The sequence below is a fragment of the Sapajus apella genome, unplaced genomic scaffold, assembly GCF_009761245.1.
Source record: "Sapajus apella isolate SASKATOON/1434 unplaced genomic scaffold, GSC_monkey_1.0 scaffold20, whole genome shotgun sequence".
Classification (NCBI taxonomy): Eukaryota; Metazoa; Chordata; class Mammalia; order Primates; family Cebidae; genus Sapajus; species Sapajus apella.
The window spans coordinates 27,228,228-27,241,631 of record NW_022436960.1 but is presented as its reverse complement, the minus strand read 5'-3'; the positions used below and the strand labels follow the sequence as shown (position 1 = coordinate 27,241,631).

The 13,404-nt window shown below is 40.0% G+C and overlaps 1 protein-coding gene across 26 annotated transcripts in view; it reads left to right on the top strand.

Annotated features, from left to right (window-relative positions):
* TTLL5 (tubulin tyrosine ligase like 5) overlaps positions 1-13,404 on the top strand; it is a 283,926-nt gene that overhangs the window by 32,353 nt on the left and 238,169 nt on the right. For all 26 annotated transcript variants that reach the window (XR_004271639.1, XR_004271640.1, XR_004271638.1 and 23 more), the window contains 2 exons: positions 7,430-7,499; positions 8,037-8,121. Coding sequence is in view for 23 of the 26 variants with exons in the window: in XM_032287240.1 (XP_032143131.1) it covers positions 7,430-7,499; positions 8,037-8,121 (155 nt within the window). In the remaining 3 variants the exon portion in view is untranslated. The remainder of the gene's footprint in view (positions 1-7,429; positions 7,500-8,036; positions 8,122-13,404) is intronic.

Below are 13,404 nucleotides of genomic sequence, written 5' to 3'. Positions count from 1 at the left end.
CAAACAAGTGAACCTTAATTTGGTATGGCATCCTTGCTACTACTGCTGCTTCTCCTTCCTTCTGAGGCAGAGTGAGAGACCGAGGCAAGTTTTAGAGCCTCTTTCTGCTCTTCTTCCTTTGATTTCTCCTCTTCTTTTTTCAAAAGCTGTCAATGTCTTGATTCTTTGCAAAATTCTCATTAAAACTTGTCTTAAATTGAATGCATATACATGGCAAATAAAATCCCTACTGGTCTCATTCCCTAGACTTATAAGAGCAGTTAGTAATTTTAGTTGATTTATATTTCTTTCATTGATATACATTGTATTGTTAATTATCAGTTTGGCATTTATTGCACTTACATCACATCCCACCCTCCCTTGCACATTTGTTTGATTAGTTTTTATTCTTATGTTTTAAACATTTATAACAGTCTCTTCAGTAACTATGATTCAGTTTCTTTATAAGTTGACTAAAAAATTTAAATTCAGTGGAAACACTCTTGGATTCTTGAAGGAGGAAATGCTAGAATAGGTAGCCAGGCAGACATGAGCAGGGCATGACAGGACCACCACCAAGGAGTTCAGGTGATCATCAGGTGATGGTCAGGCAGTTGTTAAACTGGTGTCTCTAAAATAATAATTGGTAGCAGCAGATGCCAGAGATAGGCAGGTTCCCAACAAATAGAAAACACCTGAAGCCTGTGATCAGCCATTTCCCAATAAGATCTCAGGATTTGGACAAGTAGGCTCAAGCATGTGCACTAAGAAGCAAAATAATGGACTTTAACTGGTATATGCGCTTCCTCTAGGAACACTCGACTGGTAAGGCAAAAATGCTTCAAATGAGCATGTGCACAACTGCAGTAAACACACTGCATATGCGGCCCCTCTTAAGTGCTGTCAGGCCACTGCACATGCAGACAGCCTGTCCCATGGAAAAATCAAGGGAGGAGAGATGCAAAACCCTGGAAGCATGCCAATGTATAAAACCCCAAGTCTAAGGTCAAACAGGCACTTGGATCTCTCAAGTTGTCTGCTTGGCTCTCTTCCAAGTGTAGTGTACTTACTTTCATTCCTGCTCTAAAACTTTTTAATAAATGTTCACTCCTGCTCTAAAACTGGCCACGGTCTCTTACTCTGCCTTATGCCTCTCAGATGAATTCTTTCCTTCAAGGAGGCAAGAATTGAGTAGCTGCAGACCCATATGAATTTGCTGCTGCTGATAGACTTTGGGATTCTGAAATTTAACCAGTATTTAGACCTGGGCCTGTTTTTTATTATTCCTCCTTGGCTTTTGGTAGGCACTTTCAGTTTGGAAACTAGTGTTTTTCTTTAAGGAAAATTATCCTCTTATTTGTCTCCACTTTTAGAGCTCTTTTTTGAGGCATTCTGGATCTTCATGTTAACTTTTCTCTCGTTGTTAATTCTTTTCCCATCTTTATCTTCTAGATCACAGGTTGAAGTTTATCCATTTTATTGTTCATTCATCTACTATATTTTTATATTGGATATCATAGGTTGATTTCCAGAAGCTCATATTCTGATTTGATTTATTTTTACTTACAAGTAGTAACCTTTTGTTGCATAATGGATGCAGGTTGCCTGCCTGTCCCTCTGAGGATACTAGTGGAAATTTTTGTAAAGTTCTCTTCTGTCCTTGAATTTTATTGGGATTGTCTTTTCCCCTGCTATCGGATTTTCTCAGTTTTTATGATCCTTAGGTGTTGGACCATATTTATGAACAAAAGACCAGACTGAATAAAACTGGCAGCTGCTCTTGTTTCTACTGTGGTTGTATAGGACTCTTTTCCTAGCAGCTTCTTCCTGGAAGAATCTGTGTATTTTGTGTAAGGGCAAAATGTGTTGACTGTCAGGCTTCACTTTAGGTGGACGTGGTGAGGAGCATGCCTCTTCCACCTTGCCAAAACAGAGTGGACCACATTGTGAATTTAGAGGAAGATTTGGTGATTTTGGGCAGAGCTACCTTTCTTCTGTTTTCCTTTTTGTGTGTATTAGGGATAAAGTAGCCTCAAGTTTCATTCTTCTCTATCAGATCCCTGCACCCACAAGTCTACTGGTCTCACTGTTCCAAATGCTATTTGTTAATTATCTAATTCGTATTCCTTGGCTGATCCCTGATCTTCATGTTTATTGACTACAAGCTTGGACATTTGCAGGATCCTCCTTGGGAAGATCACTCTTATCTCTGATATTTTGGGCTGGAACTTCCTCTGCTCTGTTTTCTCAACACGATCCCATCTGCTTTCTGTCTTTTAGGATTTCTTAAAATGTTTGGACTTGCCTGGCTCCTTTTACTTTTTTCTAGCTTTGATATCATTTCATTCTTTTGAAAATATTCTGTCTTTCCACTGGAACTCTGAAAGGGCAGGGGGAGGTAGATATGTTATATGTGGGACCAAAACCCCATCTTAAATTCCCCAGTTGTCTTTTCACATTGAACTGTTTCCCATATGTGTAGAAACTAACTTTCTGAGTTATCTTTCATATTGGAAAGTCCTTAAATTCAGTCTGGACTCAAAACCGTACAGTAAACAATGATGGCCATACCCTTCATGCCAAATAAATATAGGATCTGGTTTTGATAGAGCAACTGCTACAGCCCCAGGCATTGGCTACAACTTCTGTACCTGGCCTAGGCCACTCTGGAGGCCTTCTACCCTGAGTCTCCTGTGACAGAAGGCCGTGATCATATACCTTGGCTCTGTCTCCTCTTGTCTGTGCTGTGACCTTGGTGTGAAGTCCCCTCTCCAACAGCTTTTCCTTCAGCTCTGTGCCAGGAGCTCCAGTGTTGTTTGAATCTCATAGACGGCACTAGTTTGGGTTTGGGTTTTCGCTGCCAAATGGAATTGCTATTGAAAGTCAGCTATGGTACGAGTTTGCTTTTTACTTTCTTAGACATGAGTCAAAAAGAATAGGATCTATTCCCAGCTCATCTGGGACTCTTTTCTTTTGGAATGCTCTTTTGCCCTAGTGATTTGTTATTTTAAAGCTAACATCATAAAGGATAGAAAAGTTAAACTTTCCTTGGTGGAGCCGAGAACCCTGTGCCCAAACTCTTCCCTGGATGCTGAATCTCAAGGGGGTGACATGTCTTTAGAGAATGTGTTTGGCAAGCTGTGTAAGTGTTTTTCTCTCCCACCTCTCCCTGGGCTGAATCTCTTGAGACCCCCTGCACAGATCAAAGTACTTGGCAGGACCTTTTACCTTCCCCCTCCCTCTTTGTGAAGCTTTGGAGTGAGTCTGATTCTTTTAGGTATTTAGTGGAGGTGCCAGACAGAAGCCTGGGAAGACGCCAGCAGGCATGAGGGGAGCTGGCAACATGCGGACATAATGGGAAAATACTCCCATTTCACCCTGAAACTGGAATTTTACCACCTTTTACCCAGACCTGCAAATCATGTTGTTAATACTCTTCTCTCTCCTTACACAGAAGGCATAACCATTCCCTCTTTTCCATACCTGGATCCTTTCCCATGGAATATGTGACCCATTAGCCAACTTGATGAAGTAACTCTTTCCAAGGCTGCTGCCTGCTTTCCTTTTAGATTTGAGCAGGAGGGTGAGGAGAGGGAATGCTGAGGTGGAGGGTCTGTGAGCAGAACTCATGTGAGTGGGTGAGGGATTTAGGCAGGGGCGATGGAGTTAGTGTGAGGCCCAAATGAAAATATCTTCCCCGGTCTTCCCACTGGAGTAAGAGGGCCACTTGTTAAAACTTCCCAATAGTAATCATAACCTTTTGGAAACGCTCTGCAAATAGCAACTTTTACCATTACAAGAGCAGGATAAAGGATAGCAAGAGCATTACTTTAACACTGAAAAGAGAAGTGTGGACCACAGATGGAAGCATCTCGGTTGGTTGGCTAACCTGGTCTGGTAATGATATGCTCTTTAACTCTAGAAATACAGCATAAAGGGACAAAGCTGTTTTTTTGCTCCACTCCTTCAGTAACCATGACTAAATGCCATATTTTCCCAATTTAGTATATTCAAATCCAGGAGGGGAAAGAACGGGTGTTTTCCGATTAAGGTATTGAATTTAATTATGGAAGTCAAATTTAGTCATCCTTGTCTCAACACATTATTCATGGTAAATACAGTATTGATACATTCTCTGAGATTTTCATATATTAGGAGAGTGTTAGGTCACTCTAGTCCCTCCTATACTTGCGAATATAATGCTGTACTCTCTTCTTTCTGTTTATATGTTTTTATCTTAGGTTCCCTCTGTTTGTCTAATTGCTCAGCAGGTATTTTGGGAGTGCCTGCTGTGTTGTCACTCCTTAAAAGCTTTTGAGAAATTCTCCTAATTATTATGTATCTCTTAATTTTCATAATAACTCAGTATTCTGACTAGAATGGCGTGTGGCAGGTAGTGATGAATGCTGTTGAGCTTGGGGCTCTGCAATTAGAACCGCATATATACTGTTAAGTTTGCAGTAATAATAACATCTTCATTGAGCCTGCTGCTGACCTTTCTAAACATAATCTCACTTAATCTATATATGAACCCTATGAGGTAGTTACTATTTCCTTAGTAAGTGGTAGAGTCAAGGTTGTAACTCAGGTACGGCTGGTTCTGGCATAGACACTCTTAACCATTCTCCTTTACAATGACTTGGATACCATGAGCTTTAATCTTAAGGTCCAGTTAGGAAGATGTATTTCTAGCCGGGCACGGTGGCTCACACCTGCAATCCCAGCACTTTGGGAGGCCGAGGCAGGTGGATCACTTGAGGCCAGGAGGTTGAGACCAGCCTGGCTAACGTGGTGAAACCCCATCTCTACTAAAAATACAAAAATTAGTCAGGCGTAGTAACACTTACCTGTAATCCCAACTACTGTGGAGGGAGGCTGAGGCAGGAGAATTGCTTGAACCTGGTGGGCGGGGGTTGCAGTGAGCCGAGATTACACCTTTGCACTCCAGCCTGGGTGAAGAAACGAGACTGTCTCAAAAAAAAAAAAAAAAAAAAAAAAAAGTAAGATGCGTTTCCAACTTTCCCAACAATTCAGATTCCTACTTTAGCATACTTTGGGAGGCAGTTTGAGCTTTGAATTGAAATAATTTAAAATGATTTAACTAGGGTTTGATGAAAACGAAACAGGCTTGAAGATATCAGAAAGTTTTTCTTAGTTGCTCTTCAGTCTGTAATGCTATGCAAAAAAACTGTACCCAAACCTTTCTTTTTGTTCTAGGAGCTTACACTTTAATTCCCAGTGCAGATAGAAGTGAGAGATAAAGACAGTAGAACAAATAGTAAAGTTAACTAAATAACGTAAAGGTTTGTTATCTGTACGTCAAAGAATAAATGTGTATGGTTAGCAAGGGAAGAGAGGAAATGGGCATGGGCATTAGATGTGTCACAGAATGATGACCACTGTCAGCATATTCTCTGCTGTGAAGCAAAGTTGGGTGACTAGATATTTGTTGTAGCCTATAGGTTCTACTCAGTAGGAAGAGAACTGCAATTGTTTGATTTTACATTTACAACATAGCCTGCAGCTGTACAATGATTGCATCGATTCTCACTGAGCTGATTCAAAATGGAGATAATACTTTTGAGAAGCTGATCAAGAAATGTAAGGGAGTCAGGAAATGGTATGGGTGATTAAGTTCATTAAGGATGTATCAGTAATTATGTCATTGTGTTCCTGTGATGCATAGAGATGGCTTGAGAAAACTGTTCTGACTGAGATGGCAGCCGAGGGAAATGAGAGAAGAATCTCATCATTCTGACTTGGGAGTTGCTCATAGTGGTTCTGTGTAGAGTTATAGGTCACAAGATTATCCTTATCTTATGAAAAACTGTAGTATTGGGGGTAGGAAATGCATTATTATGAAGACAAACTTTTGAATTTGGGGGACAATTAAATCTGAGAGCAGAATATTGGGAAGCAGTAAGAACAATGCCTAAAAGTTAAGCCTCTGAGGAAGACTCCCTGGATTCCATTGCTGCTCTATTAACTGTGTGACTTTGAGCACGTCCCTAACCCACTCTGATTCCTTTTTCATCTGTAAAATGTGGATGGTGATATACCTGCCTCATGGGGTTGGGTGAGGGTTAAATGAAATAATCCTGGGATCAGACTCAGAACAGCACTTGGCACATCCGCATGTTTAGTGCATTTGTTAAATTTTGTTTCTGCAAATGTCGATGGTTAATTCTGTTGCCTTGACTGTGGCTATTATCAACCAAATTATGATTACCACTTCCCTTTTGGAGCCCTTTTGTCCTACTTGGATTGTGGTGACTTCCAGCTGATTTCTCTGTCTTTATCTAATCACACATGAAGGTTTTTTTCTCCCCAGATATTTTAATCTTGCTGTTTCCTTAATCTAGAATCCATAATAATTTCCCGCTTCCCACCATGCTAAATATAAAATCCCTTTGCCAGGGGTTCAGATCCCTTTGCCAGTGGGGTACCCCCTTCCTCATTGTTAGCCATTTCTTTCACAATTTCCCAGTTCAGTCTTTTAGCCTCAGGTTTGTGAATCGGCCACCCTCCTTTCTGCTGGACTTGCTGCATGCCATCTTCCCATGATGGGCTCCTTTCTTCTCCACCATGTGCTTCACAGCCTTCACCCCTCGTTTCTGCATCTGCTCTTCCAGGATAAGTCTTCCCTGACTGGTCCTACCTAGTTGGTCTGCACTTTAACTTTGCAACCTCACGTCTTGTATTTACAGAAATGCTGCTTTGTGTTCTTTTAAATTCTGTATTTTGCTGTTCCTCTACCTAAATATTAAACTTTTCAGGGATAGGGATTTACTGAATCTTAAATTGGCAAGGCAGAGATTATATCTGTTATCTTCATCGTGGTATCCCCAGTGCCGTATACAGTGTCCAACAGTTCTTTCTATTTATTGTATAAACAACTTTTTCTCGTTGAAGACATCCTTAAAAGATCTTATTCACTCCTTGCATACACTTGCTTAGCAAATTTCCTTAAGTGAATCAAACACCTATCTCATTTTACAGAGGAAATGCTAGGATCCATTGTGGATCTGTAAATTCTTTAAACATCTTAATGAAAACCTTGATTTAAGAATAGTAGTATTTTGAAATTTCCATTATACTTTACATTAGGGAGAAAGCAAGTTTTTATTGATTTTTAAAGTGGCTCTTATTTTCTTGGCATGTAACTATTTAATATCGTGTATACACATCTTTAAAGCTATTTAGGCTGTATTTATTATGTGAGAGGTGCTGGGTAAATTTAGTTTTCCTGCATTGTAATTGGATGCCTGTAATGTTATAGAAGTGAATGTTATATGGCCAACTGAATATGTGGGTACCTTGGAGGAAACTTTAACCAGAATTTTAGTTTTCCACATTATCATTTCTTAAAAGGTTAAGCACTTTGCTCCCTTATTGTAAATTAGGGTTCTTGTGCATTTCTACTCTTTCATTCTTTCTCTTTACTCAATAGCCAAACCAGATTTCCCTGGAAGAGAACATTCTGGTCTCCCGTTACATTAACAACCCCCTGCTCATAGATGGTGAGTTGTGATTAGGCCCTTGACTAAATTGGGCCAGTTCTTTCTTAAACTTTTTAAGCTTTTCATAACCTTCTCTAATAAGTCTTTATTATACTGTTGCGAAATTCTTGACATGTGTGGCTCCAGAAAGGCAGCCAGTTCCTTACCTATCTCATGGGATTTATTTAAAGGTGAAATGAGATAATATAAGAGAAAGTGCTTTATAGGTTATATAGCAGTTAATGTATGTATGAAAATTGTGCAGTAATTAATGTGTATGAAAATGGCACACATAGACATTATGTATATATTACAGTTATATTAATGTATATATACATTATACTGTTGTTATTAGGTACTGTATATATAACGTACTGTGTATATGGAACATTTATATAATTATTATCCTCAAAAGGCAAGGTATATGGGCAGTATATGTTTCATGTGGAGAGGAGGAATGTTCTTGCTTTCATGTTTCTTGGTTTCATTGTTTATTCTATAACAGGAAACAAATTATCTTAGGTTTTTTTGTAAATACAAATTTTTTTTTTTTTTTAGATTTCAAGTTTGACGTGCGCCTCTATGTGCTCGTGACTTCCTATGATCCTCTTGTCATCTATCTCTATGAAGAAGGATTGGCTAGGTAAGACACTGTTTTGGGGCAGAAGGGTTGGGTGCATATATTAAAAGTGGACCCGTTAACAAGTTTATTAAATCAGATCATGCTATTTTCACTTGTCATTATTGCTTACAGATGCATACCACCTCCTCATCTGCTGTGCTCTATAACATCACAGCCACTATGCGTAAAAAGAACTTCAGAAATTGGTCTTATTTGTCTATAGTCTCAATGAATGTCCACATGTAAGGTGCATAAACGTCTTCCCAGCAGTGAACCAGGATCATGTGGTATTTATATGCCAGGAATTTATTTTCATCCTCATAACAGCCTTTTAGTTGATGCATTTTTGCAGTTGAGGAAACAGATTTAGAGGCGAGAGAAGTGGAATGGGGATTTGAACTCATGGATCTGACTCCAGAGCTCAGGAGTCAGACTATTTCGTGTCCATTTAGAAGTTATTGGTTTTTTTTCCCTCAACATCCAAGTTACTTTACAGTAGTTGTACATACATTGTTCTCTCTTTGTTGAGGTGCTTTCTAAGTTTTAAGGTAATGTGACTTAGGAGATTAAGTTCAAATTGTGATATTTTGAAGTTTTGTTTCCCATAGCCACAGAATTTTACAGGTAATTGTTTTCATAAACTCTTTAAATTTTTTAAAATAAGTACGTAACTACTATGCTGTGTACTTTCCCCCAACAAAACTGAATTTTTGTATCAACCAACCAGCTTGCCCTGAAGTTCTTTTTATGCATAGTGCCTTTGATATAAAGCAGGGATGTTCAATCTTTTGGCTTCCCTGGGCCACATTGGAAGAAGAATTGTCTTGGGCCACCCATAAAATACACTAATACTAAGAATAGCCGATAAGCTTAAAAGAAATTGCAAAACACTCATAATATTTTAAGAAAGTTTACAAATTTGCGTTGGGCCGCATTCAGAGCCATCCTGGGCTGCATGCAGCCTGCGGGCCTCACGTTGGGCAAGCTTGTTATAGACCATAGCAGTTTAGGAGGTGGTTTGCATCTGTGAGTGGTCACAACAAGCTAAAAAATCATGGTCTGCGTATGTTTCTGTGTTTTAGAAAATGCAATTGAAAGTTGGGAAATACCATGGCTAAAAGATGGCTACCTGTACACAAATATTGTTGTACTTTGACAACTATTATTTTTAGAATGGTCTTTTAATGATTTTAGAGACTTAGTTTTTTTCAGATTTATCCCATGACTTGAAATCAGTGAGATACAAAAGCTTCGGACTAACCAAACCTTCTAGCCAGTGGAGCTGTGTGTTCCATTCACCTCTAGGTGGCAGTGACAGCATTTATAGGTGCTGTCGTATTCTTAACGAAGATTTTGAGTTTGAGCCCTGGGAACATTGAAGACTACGAAAACTCCCTAGATCTGGCCTCTCTCTGTTCCTTGAAAATTGAGAAAGGGAAAAACTGAAACATCTCCCAGTTATTAGATAAAGGGCTGAACCAGGCATCTGAACATGAAGTGACTACTAGCTCTAATCTGGTTTTTATAGGAAAGAAATTGTCTATAATGTTTATAGACACATGTGCTCTCATGCTTTGAAGTATCACTATACAAAATTAGGTATAAAAGCCTATTCCCGGCCAGGCATGGTGGCTCCCCTCTGTAATCCTAGCACTTTGGGAGGCTGAGACAGGAGGATTGCTGGAGACCAGGAGTTCAAGACCAGTTTGGTCAACATTGCGAGACCCCATCTCATGAAAAAAAGTAAATGTCTATTCCCTATATTATTTTAACAAAATGAAGGTAAAATACACTCCGAACTTCTCAGATATGCAAGATGCTGAGGAGTTTCAGCTTTATAATGTGAGACCTCTGAGCATTCTCTCTCTTTTATAAGTTTTATCATTCTCCTTCCTCTGCTCATCCTCACCATAACTTCTCTCCTGTGTCAAGTTACAAGAAACAGATTATGTCCTGCCAAAAATTGGACTTTGGGAATAGAGAAAAGAGATCAAGGTTGTGCTTCACTGTTTCTCAAGGATATTATACCAGTATGTTTTGCTTAATATTCCAAAGATATTTTCACCTACAATAATAACAGCCCTCTCTATGGGTAAAATTTGGCATAATTTTAAGATCTTTCTGGTTCAGAGCACAGCATGAGAACAACAGTACCAAGGTTTATTATAGAATTTACTACAAATATTCAAGTGCTTTGGCTACTGGTTGTGTGTTCGAAGTCAGAATCTATGGAATTAAGTATAACCCTTTTCTTTTGCTTCCAGCAGAAACAAAAAATTTATATGTATGTTAGCCAATGGATGCTTTTTCTCAGAATAATTAGAAAAACAGCTTTTCAAAAACTCAGACCAAGTGGAACCAGAAAACAACATGAATTTTCAGGGCTTTCGTTAGGTTTACCTGAAAGTATAAATGAATATAAAAGCTTTATGGAAGCTTTACAAAAGCATGACGCGTGGCAGTATGATGCACTGTTTGCTGGAGTCCTGCGAAGGCACGCTGTTCTATGCAATAATTTCAATATGCCTAAGTTTTTTTGATACAGAATCTCACTCTGTCACCAGGCTGGAGTACAGTGGCGGCATCTCGGCTCACTGCAACCTCCGCCTCCTGGTTCAAGAGATTCTCCTGCCTTGGTCTGCCAAGTAGCTAGGACTACAAGTGTGTGCCACCATGCCCAGTGAATTTTTGTATTTTTAGTAGAGACGGGGTTTTACCATGTTGGCCAGGATGGTCTCAATGTCTTGACCTCATGATCCGCTAGCCTTGGCCTCCCAAAGTGCTGGGATTACAAGTGTGAGCCACCGTGCCTAGCGGCCTAAGTTCTTGTGTCGTCGCTCATTATGTATCTTGGCATTCACTTGCTTCATTGTAATCCTCAGAGTCTGTTCAACTGTGTCGACAGTCTGTAGCATCTCCAGATCTGCAGCTTTTATTAATCTTGGGCCACATGTATTTTATGTAGACATAACTGAAGACATTCAGTTTGGGATGAGATCACTGGGTTATGTTGAGGCTCAACAAGAAAATCCATAATCTTCCCTAAAGAGAACAGGAGGCAAATACAATTCATTTCCTTCTTAGAATGAATTCTCTTATACCCTATTGCTTTTGTTTTGGACCTCAAATTAATGCTAGGTGACAGAAAGATTAAATTCATTACATAAGACAGTTTTATGAAATAAGTTATTTTGTGTAAATTTTTTTACACAAAATTAAATTTGTGAAAACCCTAGTTTCTTTATAGATTAGTGTTTTCAGTTGTCCTTACTGTTTTATTAACATAAGATGTGGGAGAACCCTGTTTTCTTATGTGTGGGTAAAATATTGAAGATGTGTTAAAATTGTCCCCCTGGTATTTGGGTACAGCTTTTTGTGATTCTCACAGTAGCCCTCAAAGGTCCCCTGTGCTTTTGAATTTTACTCACATGTTCCTGTTTTGCGCCACCAGGGGACAGTCAGTTTCCACAGAGGGGTGCTCCAAAATGGTGTAGATTCTTTTTCCTGTCAGAGGTGGAATCCAAAAAGATTTTGTCCTGGATTTTATAGCTTTAGGTGGATCCAGTATTGGGTTTAGATGATTTGACAGAGCCCTTTCTGAGATGAAGCTAATAGCCAGATTTTTACTGAAACAGGAAAAAATTAAAAGTTCAAAAAAAATGAGAACAAAATGGAGTTAAAAACCAAATATGTTGCCAGAGACCCAAAGATAGGCAGCTCTAGCAACTTGTGGCGGCGGGGGGAGATGTGAGTACCCATCCAGGGAGCTGAGTTCCACCCATGCGGCAGAGGCGGGAGGAGAGGACTCTGGGAAGGTCCCAGTTGGAACAGCTTTTTTTCTGCCTCAGCCATATTATTCAGTGGAAACTCAGAAAAGACCCCAAAGCATTTGTACTGCCTTTCTCTTTCTCCCCACCCCCAGTTCCTTCTTCAGTAGCCTTCCTTGCTAATTAACACTGGCTCCGCAGGGATATTTACCTTTTCTCTGCTGGATTCCTGTGGTTTTGAAAGAATTCAGGTACTTGCTGGTTGCCAAGGAATTCAGATTACCTCACAGGCTGCACACAGTCCAGAATCTGCCACAGCAGCAAGTAGGGGGAAGAGACACCAACAAGGGGGAGAAAACCCTTTCCAGTGCTCATTGTCACCCTCCCTGGCAGGCCCTTGCTGTTTGTGAAGTTTGAGTCATTTCTGGCTCTAAAGACAAGGGATCAGGCTGGTAATCCCCTCCCAGACGGCTCTGTAGGGCGCTGCCTAGTCACTGCAGCGCTTTGGCAGTCTCCCGGCTGCAGCTGGTTGACAGCAGATCAGAGAGCCCTTGGGCCTCTTGTTCTCTTCCATAAGATTTTTCTGGGTCAGGCCAGGATGAAACCCAGTGGCTCCTGGCAAGGCTGCCTGAGGTGCTGTCTCTTCGTCATCCAGGCTTCCCTGGCTCAAAGTTCCTACACCTGTTGAAGGATAACTAATGTGCCACAGCGAGGGTCTCCTCGGGGCTGGTCTTCTCTTTTCTTTGTACATTTGTAGTGAATATTTGTCAGAAAATATAACTACCAAAGAGGGTATTAAACTTCTACATCTAAACTGCCTAAGACTATGACCATAAGAAGACATGGTATCAGGAAAAAGTTTTTAAGAAGCCAGCAGGACAGAAAAAAAAAAAATGAATATGGGGGGTCATATTCTTAGAAGAACAAATTAGTTTCTGAATAGGGGAAGAGAGTTTAAAAGATCGCACTAACTCTCTGTGCTTTCCTTCTTGTTTTGGTTCCATATTGGTAAAGATCTTGGAGCAAGCAATTCCAGTGCAGTTTCAGTTCATGTTTACCAAGTCCCTACCATATGCTGAACATTGAAATCTTTTCTTCACACAGACATTCAGACTTTTAGACGAATTATTACCATTGTCTTGATTCTCAGTGAGAAACATTCGAAAACAAAAAAAGGAAATGTAACTTATGGTTTAAAAAATTTATTGTCAAAATATACTGTCAATATAGACAATTCGTATTTGTTTTCAGTGTGGCTAAAAAGGTGGAGGGGCAACGTCAAATAGTTCTATATTCATTAATCTAGGCTATGAAATAGTACCTAGGGTTGGCTGGGTGTGGTGGCTCACGCCTGTAATCCCAACACTTTGGGAGGCTGAGGCGGGTGGATCATGAGGTCAAGAGATCGGGACCATCCTGACCAACATGGTGAAACCCCATCTCTACTACAAATGCAAAAATTAGCTGGGCATGGTGGTGCACACCTGTAATCCTAGCTACTTGGGAGGCTGAGGCAGGAGAATCACTTGAACCTGGC